The 14,833-nt window shown below is 52.8% G+C and overlaps 4 protein-coding genes across 4 annotated transcripts; 3 read left to right on the forward strand and 1 right to left on the reverse strand.

The window, feature by feature from the left end:
* Positions 1 to 1,193: 1,193 nt before the first annotated feature.
* M406DRAFT_295706 (uncharacterized protein) lies at positions 1,194 to 2,915 on the forward strand (the record flags this gene model as incomplete). The annotated part of the gene is made up of 2 exons (XM_040919206.1): positions 1,194 to 1,448; positions 1,770 to 2,915. The coding sequence occupies 2 exons, from the start codon at positions 1,194 to 1,196 to the stop codon at positions 2,439 to 2,441; spliced, it is 927 nt and encodes a 308-aa protein (XP_040772956.1). The 3' UTR covers positions 2,442 to 2,915.
* A 2,850-nt stretch (positions 2,916 to 5,765) lies between these two features.
* M406DRAFT_85089 (uncharacterized protein) lies at positions 5,766 to 6,634 on the forward strand (the record flags this gene model as incomplete). Its single annotated transcript, XM_040926055.1, has 1 exon — positions 5,766 to 6,634. A coding segment is annotated over exon 1 (546 nt), but the record flags the coding sequence as incomplete, so codon positions are not given.
* Positions 6,635 to 11,876: 5,242 nt separating this feature from the next.
* M406DRAFT_334020 (cytidine/deoxycytidylate deaminase family protein) lies at positions 11,877 to 12,581 on the forward strand (the record flags this gene model as incomplete). The annotated part of the gene is made up of 1 exon (XM_040920893.1): positions 11,877 to 12,581. One exon carries the CDS (start codon positions 11,877 to 11,879, stop codon positions 12,579 to 12,581), a length of 705 nt encoding a protein of 234 aa, XP_040772958.1.
* A 762-nt stretch (positions 12,582 to 13,343) lies between these two features.
* Positions 13,344 to 14,403, reverse strand: M406DRAFT_265359 (uncharacterized protein; the record flags this gene model as incomplete). The annotated part of the gene is made up of 2 exons (XM_040917727.1): positions 13,344 to 13,716; positions 13,799 to 14,403. The coding sequence occupies 2 exons, from the start codon at positions 14,401 to 14,403 to the stop codon at positions 13,344 to 13,346; spliced, it is 978 nt and encodes a 325-aa protein (XP_040772959.1).
* Between the last annotated feature and the right edge of the window lie 430 nt (positions 14,404 to 14,833).

Genomic DNA, 14,833 nt, shown 5'->3' on the forward strand with positions numbered 1-14,833 from the left:
TTTCTTTTCTAGAACGAGGGTAGATCTACCGAGAGCTTGCGATACAGTCTGTCCTCTCTTTTGCGGGATCAGAAGAAGCCAGAATCCAAGGTCTCACGGCGAGCGCTGCAGCTAAGCATCTGGGTGTGTTGCGCAGCCTCTTTCTGTTTCTATTTTCAGGAGCCGACTCACCTCACTGCATACTGCTTTCCTGCAGCTCAGCCTGAGCTGCCACCACCACCACCACCGTGGCACTGCGGTCATCGATTGGAGTATTCCCGATTCGGCCCCGGACAAACCGGAGGGTCAGAGACAGCAGAGTCGCCGACGGTGTGAGAACAGCCGTGGCTCGTTGTTCGCACTTTGGATCACTGGTCTGTGCCTGTACCCAACAGTGTGGTACGAGAGGCAGCGGGCGGGTGGCGCACTCTGCATCCAGTCCTGGTACCCAAGTACCCAAGTCTCTTCTAGAGACACCCCCCCCACCATCACCTCCACTACCACTGCTCCCACGAGGCCCCGGAACCCAATTTGCACTCATCACTATTTATCCCCTGCTTAGCGCGGACAATTGAATCCGTGCGATCCTTTTCTCTGCTGGGGGTCACATCAGAACCAACCCCCCCCACCCCCCTGGCTCGGTCTGGAAAACCAAGGAATTACTATTCATAAGGCCTTGACGCACACCTTTTCTCTCCAACCACTGCTTTTCGCGTTTCTGCTTCTGTTGCGACAAGGCAATACAGCCCACTTACTCGGATATAATTCTTCTTCTGCGTCAACGTCCACACTACTACGACGTCCGGCACTGCTCTTGAACACGCACCATTTTTGAGAGACTGGAATCATTCGATTGCCCCAGTCTCTTCCAGAAGCTACCATCAGAGGCGTCCCGCGTTCTTTGATGTTCTTTCAACCCCCTCGACCCATCTCAACACCAACAAGACCTTGACATGTGTGCTGCCAGAAGACGGTTTTCCCCCCCATTTCCTACCGACTACATAGAAAGGTGACGGTGTCACTTCTCTTCTGCGTCCCGTCATAGGCGCCTTGTATCTTCTTTTTCTCTTTTCTTCTTCCCAGGTCAATCAACAAACCTGAGTCTTCACAATCGGACACGCAGGCAATCTTAAGGCGCGTGTACCTGGCGAGGCTGAGCTGGCCCGGATTGCATTGCATCGCATGTTAGCAAGGCATCGCAAGAGCCAGGAACAATGAACGGACAATCTCCTTACGGGTCGACTCCCGGTGCGGAGTATTACTACGAAAAGGACCAGTTCGCGACGCCAACGCCTTCACCTCGGGGCCCGGTCTATTACTATGCGTCCACACCGCAACGGCCTCAGACCCGAGCACACTTCCGGCACGTCAGCTGCGGCGTGAACGACTATCCCAGCCCGCGGCCAGCCGCCTTCTCCCCGCGGTACAACAGCGAGGGCCACTACTCGACCAACGCTGCCACGGCCAATGTGAGTGCCACGCGATCATCGCGAAAGAAATCATTTTCTGGGTCACGCCCAACCCGCGACCGTCGGGGTTCCTATTCCTCCTACTCGAGGCCCTCAGATCCATATGGGGAGTCCGACGAGGACGAGTACGTCGAGGTCAACGGTATCACTTATGTGATACCAGCCAAGTCGAAGTCGAAGCGGCACAGCAGCGGCAGAAGCAACAGGAGGGGCGAGGAAGGCTTTTATTACGTGTATGAGAACGATCGTGGGCGTGGAACTGATCACCGCTACTATGCACAGACCTCACCCCCCCGTTATGATGATTTTGACAGACGCGAGACGCGATACTACGAGGAGCCGCGTCGCCCTGCCGCCCACGCCCGCCGTGCTTCTCAGTCCATGCCGCAGCGGCCTCAGACCGCTCGGCCTTCTGGCCCCCACCAACACAAGGCCCCGCCTGCCACCAGGAAGGCCACGGAGGCCGACGCCACGAACTGGGGAATTCCCAAGGGCTACTCGCTGAAGAACTGGGACCCGACAGAGGAGCCCATCCTCCTGCTCGGCTCTGTTTTTGATGCAAACAGCCTGGGCAAGTGGGTGTACGACTGGACTGTGTACTCGCGCGGCTCGTCGACCCCCATCTCTGAGGTGGCCGGAGAGCTCTGGCTCCTCCTCATCCAGCTCGCCGGCAAGATCAAGCGCGCCACCGAGGCTGTCCCCCGCATCCGGACCCAGGACAACAAGGAAATGTTCGAGGGCTTCATCTCGTCCGGCCAGCGCCTTACAGACAAGCTCCAGAAGCTGCTCAAGCTGTGCGAGAAGCCCATGCTCACAGCCGGTAGCAAGAAGGACGCCCAGCTTGGTCAGCGGTCCGGCATCGAGTTTGTGCAGACCCTCTTCGGCAGGGACCGCGAGCTTAACAAGACGGAAAAGTTCATGCAGTCGGTCCGGCTCTGGAACCTGCGCTTCGATGCCAACTGTGAGGACGTCCTCAGACATCCCGAGCAGTAAATCAACACATCACCTCAAATAGCCATCATCATCATCATCATCATCATCATCATCATCACAACCAAACTGCAAGACAGACAAGAACACATAAAAACACAACAAAAAAAAAAAAAAGGAAGAGAGAAATATCAAGACAAACGGAAGGGGGAAAAACCAATGTCGGAGCGGCGCTGTACGATACCATCTCTTTCTTTGATCAACGGGGTTTTCCTTTGGGTCACGGGTTTCCCTCTTGGTCATACAACAATACCCAGAGACTCACGTCTCGCGGTGGCTGTCATCTTTCTGGTCTCTTTTCTATTTTACAATGATACCCAGGGATCTTTTTTTTCCTTCAATATCCTCCCTCCCCCTCCAAACGTCGCATGTATCAACACGCTTCACGCGACCAACAAACACACGACCAGAAGCAGGCGACAGCAACCGTCCCTTTTCAACGGACGAGCACAGAGTTGAATATTATTATTTTGTCAGGAATATAAAAAGTTTTTGATTTGGGTATGACTCGGCAATGGAATGTACAGGATACAGAATTTTTCCACCTATTGTTTGCTTATCTAAAGCGGGAGGCCGCGGTATGATGGTACAACAAGCCTGGATGTCAAGAATGTAATGGAATGTATAGCGGTTAAATAATGCTTTTTTATTATGGGAAATCAATCAACAAAATACCAGGCGTTCATTTACTTGGTCTCGTGTTCCGTTCTGCACTCGAATCATTCAAAGCCCCTCGCTCTAGCTATCTCGGTGGGCTGTGCATTGACAGGGACAAAAAGATGATGCCTCTCCTAAAGTGTCTGTCTGGGCCTATACCAGAAGAATAGCAATCACGAGTACACAATTTCTAGGTATTCATTTCGATTCGAGATTGTTGGGTAACCCTAGCACACACGAGTTTCTGTTCCACTTGTTACTTGCCGTATCTCCGTTCTCGTGCAACCCAAGGTTTTGGGACATTGATGAATGACGGACGCAGTGACTGACCACGCCGGGCACAGGAAGACGAGACAAGCGGTAATGGGAACGATTCGTGCTGTGAGGCTGTGTAAGATAAGGGTCCAGGCCTGGATAGATGGGTCTGGTGACTCTTTGACTGTTTGACTGTCTCATCATTGCACTGCAGCCCAACATGATGAATCAATCCCGTTGGGCATGAAACCATCCGACACTTCATATCTTCGATTACTATAAATTTTGCACCACCACCAGTAGTAAGCAACGCACAATTTAAATAAACTAAAAACAAAAAGCAAAATTCAAAGACAAAATACCACACAAACAAAAATTTCTTCAGTCCCTGTCATGGCGTCTCGGGGTATGGGGAGGGGGGTGTTTCAATCATTATGGTAGGAGGGGGGGGGGGTAAAACCCTCTCACTTGTAAGATTCCGTGTTGCATTTCAATTTCCCAGAGTTCGTGTTCTTTCTTGGACACCAACGGGAAGTAATGAAAGGAGGGGAAGAAGAGAAGGGATCAAGGGGTTTTGCGGCCCGGAGGATGGAAAGAAGGCCGGGGGGGGGGGGGGGGCGTGTGTTCGTTGAAGGATTTAGTATGTGAATGATGATGATGTACCGTTGGCAGCATTTAGGATGCTGTCTAGTACTATGGTACTGCCGTTACTTATCTGGCAGGTTCGGGGATGTGTGCTGGGGTGGCCGGGATTGGGAAATTGAAATGTCAGATTTTTTTTCCTTCTTCTATTCAGGTGTGTGATGTAATTTTTCTGTTTTTATTTTTATTTTTATTTTTCTTGGTAGTAAAAGGAGGAAAAAGAACACCATGGTTGGCTCATGGAGGTAGAAAGGGGGATCGAGATGTTATTGGACTTCAATGTTGGATCATAGTACGTACTTTTTGAGGTTGGGCGCCACGCGGTTCAGGTCCTGCCCCTGAGGCTAGAGAAGAAAGAAAGCTACGTCTAAGGAAAAAGGAAAAAGAAAAGAATGGCAGAGTTAGCGAGCTGAACCATGCATAACCCTGCCATCTTCCCTCTTCCCCGGCGTTCATGTGTATCACCCATCATCGATAGACCCGGGAGAATGAGAGACATTGACCCACACGGCCCGCAGACCGTAATGCACGCTTTTCCCAGGGGTACTATGCAGTTCTGGCATGTCGATCAGGGCCTGGTTCTTAGTGGGTCGACCCCCTGTGCCTCCTCTGGGCAGCACAGTACACGCCCCCAAGCAGGCCCACCCCACCCAACCTGAATACACATGCTATCGCTACAGTATGCTATATACCCTGCCCTGGCCTGGGCCCCGTCTGCTGTGGGTGGTCGTCAGTGTCTGTATACGAGATGTCAGATAGGTTACAACCAATCAATATATTGACTTTTAATGATTGATTGAATCTTCTTTGCAATGTCTTACTATAGAGTCTCGTGTTATTTGCTGCCTGACTGACCATGTCGGGGTCTGGATGCTGGAGGCCTGCTCTCCTCACTCGCCTTCTGCAATAGTTGGAATATAGTCGTACGAGGCCGGCAGGGCCTTGCATATTGCTCAGCACGCGCACTAGTATGCATTATAGTGGACATCATGGCAGGATACGGTAACCTGTCAAGCTCGTCATCTTCATCATCACCATCATCATCATCCCAGAACTCATGAATCGTTCCGACTGATTGCTACTCCCACGAGAATACAAGACAGTCTCGTCTCGGGATCTCAACAGTTGTGCCAAACTTTCTCTGGTGCTCCAGCCATGTAACAGCAGTCTCGGGAGAAAAAGCCCAGTGGCTGAATACGAAATGACTACCAAAGTCAATAGTCGTGGGTTCATTTTTATTCGATGAAAAGCGAGAAGGACCGGCTCAACTATCTAGATGCTCCTGTAAGAATGAATAGAACAATAATCTAAACCAGCAATACACTGAAATCATATGCACCCTCGCTATGCACCTCGTTGATCCACAGTCTGTGCCTCTGAGTGAGAACCATCTTAAGAGGGACGAGGGGTGGTAGGTGGGTGGTAAATTGTGTGGGCTGGTCAAGCCTGCAATTTAACGACACAGAAGCATGCAGACACAAAGTGCATGCGATCTAGAGTATCTCCTCACATGGAGTGACTGTACTTATTGTAAGTATTCACTGATTCACTGTACAGATCACGAACCTGATTACTGTCATGTGCGCACCGGATGAGTGCTGTCCCTTTTTTACTTTTTTTTTTGTCCCTCTTCCCACGTGGACAAATGAGTGAGATTGGTTATTGTTTGCCAGGGTGGTTCGCAATAGAATTGCGTGTTATATGGGTCGATCCCCCCTGGCGATGACATAGCATGACCAGAAATCCGAAACGAGATCCCCTCCCCCCACGACCGTCCATCTCAAGGGTCCTGGGAGGGGGGTTTCGTCACCCAAACAAGGTCTCTGAATGTGAATTCGACGTCATCGCATGAACATCACATACAATGCTGTACCACACAATAGAGTTTGTAGGCCACGTTATGTACACTATGCTGCCGACATACTGGTTGCCCTGTGCCCATGGACAACTGTTCAACTGTTGTTCTTGTGACCATATCTTTCCAATATGGAATGATATGACACTCACTTGAACTGCAACACCAAGAGGGCAATTGACTAAACAGGACAGAGACCTACAATCAAGCATCAACCTCCACCTCTACCTCCACCACCAACATGGCCTCACGATCCGGCGTCGCAGGCCTAAAGTGCCTCCAGTGGCTCTTCCGTGGCCTCCAGCTGGCGTGCGCCGCCGTGATCCTCGGCATCTACTCGTACTTCCTCGCCACCATGCTCGACCACGAACTCACGCTGCCCACGAGCGTCAAGGCCATCGAGGGCATCTCGGCCGCCGCGACCCTCTACGCCGTGGCCGGCGTGCTCCTGGTCTGGTGCTGCGCAGGCCACGCCGCGACCTCGTTCATCGCCATGCTCATCGACCTCGGCCTCACAGCCGCCTACATCTACGTCGCCGTGGCCAACCGCGCCGGCGCCAGCTCCTGCAGCGGCTCCTCGGGCGTCGACAGCCCCTACGGCTCCGGCTCCGCATCTGCCACGCCCTCGTCGTCCGCAGGGAGCGCCGTCGTGCGCCTGCCCACGTACGGCGTCGCGTGCCGCATGGAGACGGCCTGTCTGGCTGCTGCGTGCGCCGCGGCCGTCTCGCTCCCGCTGTCCATCCTGCTCGAGTTCGGCATGAACCGCGGCCGGCGCCGGGCGTCCAGGCCCCTCCGTGATGCAGACGGCCGGTACGCCGCCGCGCCCAAGTACTACGAAGAAGGCTTCGCGCCTGCACAGCGCCGCGACGCGCCGCCACCGGGAGGGTTCTTTAGTGCGTTCCGGCGGCGAGGAGGCGAGAACCACTGGGGCGGCGCGCCGGCGAACCCGGATCTGTTGCCGGCGCATCAGCAGCCGGCGGACTACACCACGCGGCGGGAGCCCTTGGAGCAGCAGTGGGGCGAGGTGCGGTCGCTGCACGACAGTGATATTCTTGAGTTTAATGATGGGCAGGCGCGGGGACAGCAGGAGGAGGAGAACGGCGTTCCTGTGAGGTTCACGTCTACGACGGCGCCTCGGCCCGCGGCGGACGAGTATGCGGAGGGGGACGCGCATCTGGATGGGGAGGAGTATAATCTGTATCGGGAGGACAGCCGCGGGAATGACCTGAGCGAGACGGGGAAGCGCAAGAAGCAGCGTGAGAGCAGGGCTGCGCGCATCGAGAGGCTGGAGGCGGCGTATAATTAGGGGGTTCATGGTGGTGGTGGTGGTGGTATTGGTGGTGGTGGTGGAGGAGATTTGACACGCACCGGTTTGTTACGATGGATGATGTGTTATGTAACCTTTTTTTTCTCTTTCTTGTGTGTTTGGATACCCAGTTCTTTTCTCTGTTGTCTACTATCAAATGACTTGCAACGCTCAAGATGAATTACTTTTACTGGAAACGAGGTCCTTCAATGCAAATATCCTGGGTAAAACATGACAAGCTATTCTGGATCGTCCCACTAGAACGGGTAATTAAGTCGCGGCCGTAGTTCTCAAACCAAACAAAGACAACGCAGTATCTCAGCACTTCTTACTCCGACCTCATTTATCAACTAATACGACTATTATTCGTTCTTCACGCAGCACCTGAAATTCTTGTACAACACAGTGCGCAATACTCACAGCAGGCTGGACGATGCAGTGAAGAGAGCCCTGGCCTGGAGGAGAACGAGCACGCAGTTGTACTTGCACAAAAGCGAGATGGAGGGGGAGTGGACGCAACGAGTTGCCGCCTGCCTGCACTGAAACCCGCTTTCTTCCCTCCGCTGTGCCGTTGTCCCTTTCCGAGAAATCACATTCAGCCCCGGGCCAGTTGGCCAGCCAGTCAGGAGGATGAAAGCAAAGATTCTTTGTAACCCGGCGTGAGCAGGTCCGTCGCCGCCGCCAAAAGTATTGGTGATGATCACACCCCCTAATTTTGTTTGGCGGCGCACTGGTCCCAGTTCTTTTCTGCTTCGGGAGATATGAATGATGATACTTGGTCTAGTTGGTGCATAGTACAAAAGAAGAAGAAAAAAGGACTCAAGCTGCAAATCGTAGTGATTCGTCAATCTTCTTTTCCTTTCCTGGTGGATTTACATTTTTCTAGCACAAGAGACGGCAAGCCGCAGCTCCGAGCTGAAAAAAAGCCAGCCTCGTTGGGTGCCAATTTGTCCCGTGAATCCGTCGCAAAAGAAACACCCCTCATTATTCCAGATGTAGCCTCTCCCGGGTGACTGCATTTCCGCGCCCAAAGAGGCGTAGTGAGAAGCCATCACCTGAACAAAAAATCCTGGTTCCACTCGCTTCCCTCAGACTTGGACCCCCGCGCCGTGCCGTGTGAGATTGTGAGAGTGTTGTATGTATGTGCGTCTCATCCTTCTCTTCATCTACCTCATCCTTCCAACGGTCAAACGTCCAACGATGCGCTCAACACAAGGGCACAAACGAATAGGCCATCACACACCCATCCCCCTCCCCTCCCTGCTCCTGATGGGGGCCGGCTTCCCGCTCGACCCAACTTTAATTCAGCGGCCGCAGCAGAAAGGGCCGGAGCCTGTACACATGTGCATGCACGCCGTCAGCATTCCAGAAGGCTAAGTACATACATATATTACCCAGGATGCATGCTATAAGAAGGAAGAGATGCAGTCATCATCATCATCATCATCATCATGATTGCCTTTCAGCCCTCTGCAGGATCCAGGAAAGGGAGTGGGGCCAGGATCTTTCCCCCCCCCCCCCCCTTTTTTTTTTTTTTTTTTTTTTTGGGTTTCTGGTGCGCCTCCGTTCCCTTGAGACATGCGTTAGGTCTATCCGGTTAGTAACCTGCGAGGCATCTTAGCTTCTCTCCCTCTCTCTCCCTCTCACGTCACGCACGTGTAGGAGGCTCTCTAGGCCGTGAGAATGGGCCGCGCGACGGACGGATCTGCGCGTTGACGTGCCTGGCGTGCTTCTTGGACCCGCTTGCAGGGCTGAACTTGCTGTTGCCCCTCTGCTGTCTGTCTTTTGAGTTGTTCATCCTTGCTATCTACTGTATAACATCGGATCGGACTGCCAACACTGTGATTCACATGAGACAGAAGTGTAGAATAGCATCCCCCGAGTGCTGAGAGAGGGCAATCAAGAAGAGAGGGTGGGAATGGGGGAGGAGGTTGAGACGGTAAAACAAGCCACTTCTGCCGGAACCCAAGCACATCCTTAAGCAGCCAGGCGCAGGATCGATATGATACACGCACTCCCTGCCCAGGCCTCGCAGGTACATCTAGGCTGCCAGGAATGTAGGAGGAAGGGCGTAGATCGCAGTTCTCTGTGTGCATGTTCTTTGGGGTGGGTGGGTGGGTGGATGGATGGCTAGTCGGAGGTGTGCGTGTGTGTGCGTGTGTGTGCGTGTGTGCGCGCAGTGCAGTTCAGGTCAGATGCCCACTCTGGTGCGACAGAGCCTCGAGAGAAAGTGCTGTTTCTACAGAGTCTGGGGGCCGCCAGTGGATGCAGGAAGATGAGATAAGGAATCACAGGCAGGGCTGCAGGTGGCTCTGCTTCCCCCACTCTCCCTCGCCCCGTCGGTATCAAGAGCCTCATCCATCTTGTTATCAGAGCCTTACAAGGCGCATTGTGCTTCACAATTTACTATGCCTAATGTGCTGACTGTCTCGTGCATGATCGTGCAGCATACTACAGCGTCCAGTCGGGTACAGCCTTTCTGAACTCACCTGCTGCCCTGTTCACCTCACCGGTCGGATGTGGTGACACAGCAGACGCTTCTCAACACGGCTTGCGGGGTGCTGATCTATTAGGCTCTGTACGGTGCGATGTGATGGATAAGTCGTGTGATTATCAACAATGACTAGATAAATAGGCTGGCTGGCGCGTAGATTCTTGGACCACATTCTTGTACTGAGTCCAAATGAATCCTAGATAGGGCCAATCCGCAACAAAGACCATTCTGATCATCGGTATGATCACCACCACCACCAACACCACTACTATCCGCCCACAGCCCCAACAGGAGGGTATCAACAGGATCAAAGTGTGAAGCCCACGAGGAGGAGGCAAGATTCTCAGCCGCAGCTTGCTGGAGGAAGAGGAGCACGAGGGTAGCACTGGTGCCACATATCAGGTTCGGCTTATGTTTTTTGATCTTTTTTTTTTATAGATATATCCTGAGTCGGTCATGGCACAGGTCTTCTGGTGTGGGAGTTGGCAGTGGGGTGGGTGGGTGGACGGTAGCATTTGAGTGGCACTCTTACTAGTGCTGCAGGTGGCATGGGCCATGTCGGGTTAGGGGGGATGGCAGCTATCACGCAGGTGTGGTTCCAGGCGCTTACAGTGGGTGCTCACTGGCTAGAGGGCCCAATCAGTGGCTGACCTGCCCGCTGCGGGGTTCCAACATGCTGTTCCCTTCAAGCCCCGCTGTGCCCGGGTGCCTGGCGTGCTGGCCTGCGGGGGTCAAGGCCTATCCCGTGCCGCTATCCCGGCCGATTTCCCGACCAGGGATCTCGCCCAGCAGTATCAACAGCTATCATGTGCTGCAACCTGTGCATTTCAACCATAATCCATTGTACAGATCTCTATACCTTTGCACATTATTCTTGCGTGCTTTCTGCGTTGATAGACTCACACCTACCCAAAAGTAGACAAGATGAAAAAGGAGGAAAGAAAGAAGAGAAAACCCAAACATCGCCGACCTTGCAATCCCGTCAAACTCGCCCGAGAGGTGACTCAGAGTGGTCTCATCATTTAGCGATCCGAACCCTGATCACGAGGCGGGGGGCTGGCTGAAGGCTGCCACCACAACAAAGACGGGCCGACAGCTGTGAAGCAAAGGACACCAATAGCAGCCTGCGATCACTTCCTTTCCTTTTTCTCGAAGCTGGGAATTGCTGCTGACGGAGGGTTCATCCACACATGTGCTGACATTTCTTTTTGGTCTTCCCACACGCCAACCCCCCTACTCGGACAAACGATGCTGTGCCGCCCGAGTGCGCTGCTCGGTTTCCCGGACTGTGAGGTCAGCAGGTTGTGCGTGTGAGGCGGGGTGTCCTAGGGCAGGTTACACGCCGAGTCCTATCTTTGGCTCTTCGGTCTTCCCCCGCTTCCGGGGTTGTGGGATGGACAGCCAATAAGAAAAGGGGCCCAGACAGGCAAGACAACCCATCTGGATGGGGGAGAAGAGGGTGTACTGCTTGCTTACCTACGTAGGCACGCAACCACTGCAGGATTGCAAGAAGCTAGCTAAGGTTTTTTTTTTTTTTTGATCGAGACACGCCCCCTCTTGCCCTGTACTTCACTTACTCCATGGGTACATGCATTGCAGAAATGCTTACCATAGTATAGTCCTACTAGTACTGTTTCTATTACTGTATAGCAGCAGCACCGTAGTCATTACTTACACAACTTGCTCTGTCCTGCCATGCCGTGCCACACTTGCATGTGTACTATGGATTGTAAATGCTCGACTCCGTTCCAGATTGGGACGAGACAATATAGCCTGTCTCCGGAATCAAAATTGCCATGACGAGAAAGGGAGATGGATCGCTTTGCTGATCGAGTTGGGGGATGGTCTTGACGTGATTATCCAAAGAAAAAGAGGAAGAACAATCCACCCTGAAGACTGTGAATCTATGTCTTCATTATCTGGCTAAAGCTTGTTGTTGTTTAGTCTCCTCCGGGAACGGTCCTGACGGAGGTCGCCGGCCCAACGGCTGGCCCCGGCCCCGCGACCGGCCTGGTATCTTGACGGCTCACGCCGGCGCTTGTTTAGTTGCTCCTCCTTATCACATAAATTTAGAACCATATATGTCAACATATCATATATGCCGTGACGATCTAAACATGCTCTCATACCTCATGCATGCTCCTTACACTCTGGACGTTAGCCCAAGTCCATAAGCATCTGATCTAGAACTGAACAATCAAGCGCACCGACCCATTGTGTCCTTCCAGCATGGCCACCAGCACCATCACCAAAACCGACCCCTCGGCCCTCCTCCGCGCCATTCTCACCACCACAGAAGAGCACATCATCCCTCTCACCCGCCAGGGCGTCACCTCGGGCTGCAAGCTCTTCGGCGCCGCCATCCTCCGCCGCGCCGACCTGCAGCCCCACACCGTCGCCACCAACAACGAGCGCGTGTCGCCCCTCCTGCACGGCGAGATCAACTGCATCCAAGAGTTCTTCACGAAGCCAGGAGGCCTAGGAGGAGAAGGAGGACGACAACGGGAAAGCGCAGACGTGCCCCGGCCCGAGACAAAAGACTGCATCTTCTTCGCCACCCACGAGCCCTGCTCGCTGTGCCTGAGCGGCATCACCTGGGCCGGCTTCCGCGAGTTCTACTACCTCTTCACCTACGAGGACTCGCGCGACCTGTTTGCCATCCCGTACGACATCGATATCCTGCAGGAGGTGTTTCGGGTGCGCGCCGAGGGCGAGACGGACGAGGCGCTGGGCGGGCGGGCGCTGTATAACCGGCGCAACAAGTTCTTTTGCGCGGGCAGCCTGGCGGAGCTGGTCGAGCAGGTCGAGGACGGGGCGGAGAGGGAGAGGTGGCGGGGAGAGATTGCGAGGGTGAAGGGGCTTTATGGGGAGCTGTCGGATACGTATCAGGAGGGGAAGAGCAAGGGCGTCGAGACGGCCAGCGTGTGGAAGTAGGGAAGGCTAGGCCTTTTGTGTATCTGTGTAGGTATTGCGCGGTTGTAGGCTCGATGGAGGGGGTTCAAGTGACTGAGTGGGTATGATATCCAATAGAATAAAGTGACAGCTTGATTTCTGCTATGCTGAAAAATACGGCCAGCTCAAATTGTCACCCTCTTCAGTGATATTCTGATCATGACATGGATTTCTGGCAGAGCCGTTTATATCGCAGCTGTACATGGCTGCTGTAACGAGTATTGTTTTGAGAAGCCTCAGTGCTTGTGGTCATGATATCCTGAGATTTGAAATGCTTCTTGACCAGTTATCAAGCTGTTTGCTAATCAATCGAGTAGTCGTAAGTTAGTAGGTAAGTACTTAGGCTTCGATGCAGCATCTTGACTGTTATTTGATTCTAAGAAACGTGAGAGGAAAGATAAAGCAAAGGGGGAGAAAGTCATTATTATCATGGCCACTGGGTGCATGCGTATGTTGGCACAACTACGAAGTGATGCGCGTTAAGATAGAATTCATAACTTTGAAAGAAGAGCTACTCTAGCTGATTTGAATTGATCATGGTATCATCATACTATACTGAAAGCCTTGATGACCTTGCACATTGAACTCGACAGTGACCTTTTATTTCCCCCAACTAATCATTGCGCCATTTCCATCATGTACCAATACGCTTCCCAGGAACGGAATAGGCAGATGACAACGAAACTGCAAATCATGGGCATTGGCTCCAAGTTTGGGTCCTTCCCATAGACAACCGCCACCGCATCAGTTAGACATGTATGATCGATATGTTTGAATTCCCCCTTCGATGCTCTGCAGCAGCCCAAAGAAGACGGTAAGTGTGATAGCCGCCCAGAGAGAATACCAGTGAGCACCATCTCGCCTATCAAACCAGGCTCTTCTCAAGTTGATATGTCGAGGATGCTCAAACCTCTGCAAGAGTGTCACAAGGGGGTCATGCCAATATTGAAAGTCTTCGATGTCGCGATGTCTCTGATCACAAGAGAGTACAGCCCTGTCCAGCAAGTTGTCATTTCCCTGCCTGTCGTACCACTTCTGCACTTCCACGTCACCCTTGGGGAAGAGTAGTGCCAGGGTGCTAAGTGTTTCTTCCACGAGACCAGCAGGAAATAGATCACTTGAATGTCATATTAACACTAGAGACTACGAGGTCGATAGAGCAATAAGGAAAAGAAAGAGAAGGAAAACATTTCACTCACCCTTTCTGACTCAGAAGGAACGATGCGTGGTGGAATACGAAAACCTCGTCCTTCTCTGGGCGTAGTAACAGATGGTCGGCCAGGTTCGTTGTCAGCTTGACACTGAGGCCGCCTATCCGATCCAGATGCCTGACTGTTAATGAAGTGTCGAGCCTGATACCGTCATGGCTTCTCCGAGTTTGTTTCGGGAGTTTTTCATGGAGAAAGTCTTTGAGTGTGCCATTATCCCAGGTAATGCTATGGCGGCCACTGAACGACGTAGGCGGAAACCGACCAACGTCCATCATTGTCATCAAGCGGACCACCAGATCTATAGCACCGCCCACGGCCTCCACATTGTAGCCAGGGCTGCGGGTTTGAAGCAAGTCAAGGAAGTATGAACGGGAGAGATCCTTGCGTAGGAGCTTCGCGATAAATGTGATCTCGTCGTGTGTCTTGAGAGGAATCTTGCAATCGAAGGCATAGTAAACAATCTTGCATTGGTCAGTATAGTAGATGAAGAAAGACTCCAAGTTATTATCTGTGCTGCACCAAAAAGATTGAGCAATGTCAAGTTGGATTGCAGTAGGCAGAGGAGATGAGAGGATCCATGTTGTGGCAGCCATGGTCACGCGTCGCCGGACGGTATGAAACGTACACACCGCATACTTGTGTAGAGATGAAGGGAGGGAGCCTTGTATGAACGTATGGTATCTTTGGTATCTTTTAATGAAATGGAAAGAATCCAGGCTACACGGCCTCCTGGAGAAATTCGTGTGCAGATGGACGAATAGCAAGCCGCGCTTCGAGCTTGGGCGCCAATATCTGCATCAGACAGCGCTCCGCCGCACGTCAGCCACCATTACATCACATCACTTCTGCTACTGGCGAGCCCTGATTTCCCCTCATTGCTGCGGTCCGATCCAGCCACCTTCAGCTGTGCTGCACTTAGTGCCTGCCACTTCCACGCTCTCCATTTGACTGAATTGTGCTGGCCGTCGCTCTGTGCCGCCTCTCTCTTAGGTCTGTCTTTGTACTCAAGCATTGACTTACCCT

The sequence above is a fragment of the Cryphonectria parasitica genome, assembly GCF_011745365.1.
Source record: "Cryphonectria parasitica EP155 unplaced genomic scaffold M406scaffold_8, whole genome shotgun sequence".
Taxonomy (NCBI): Eukaryota; Fungi; Ascomycota; class Sordariomycetes; order Diaporthales; family Cryphonectriaceae; genus Cryphonectria; species Cryphonectria parasitica.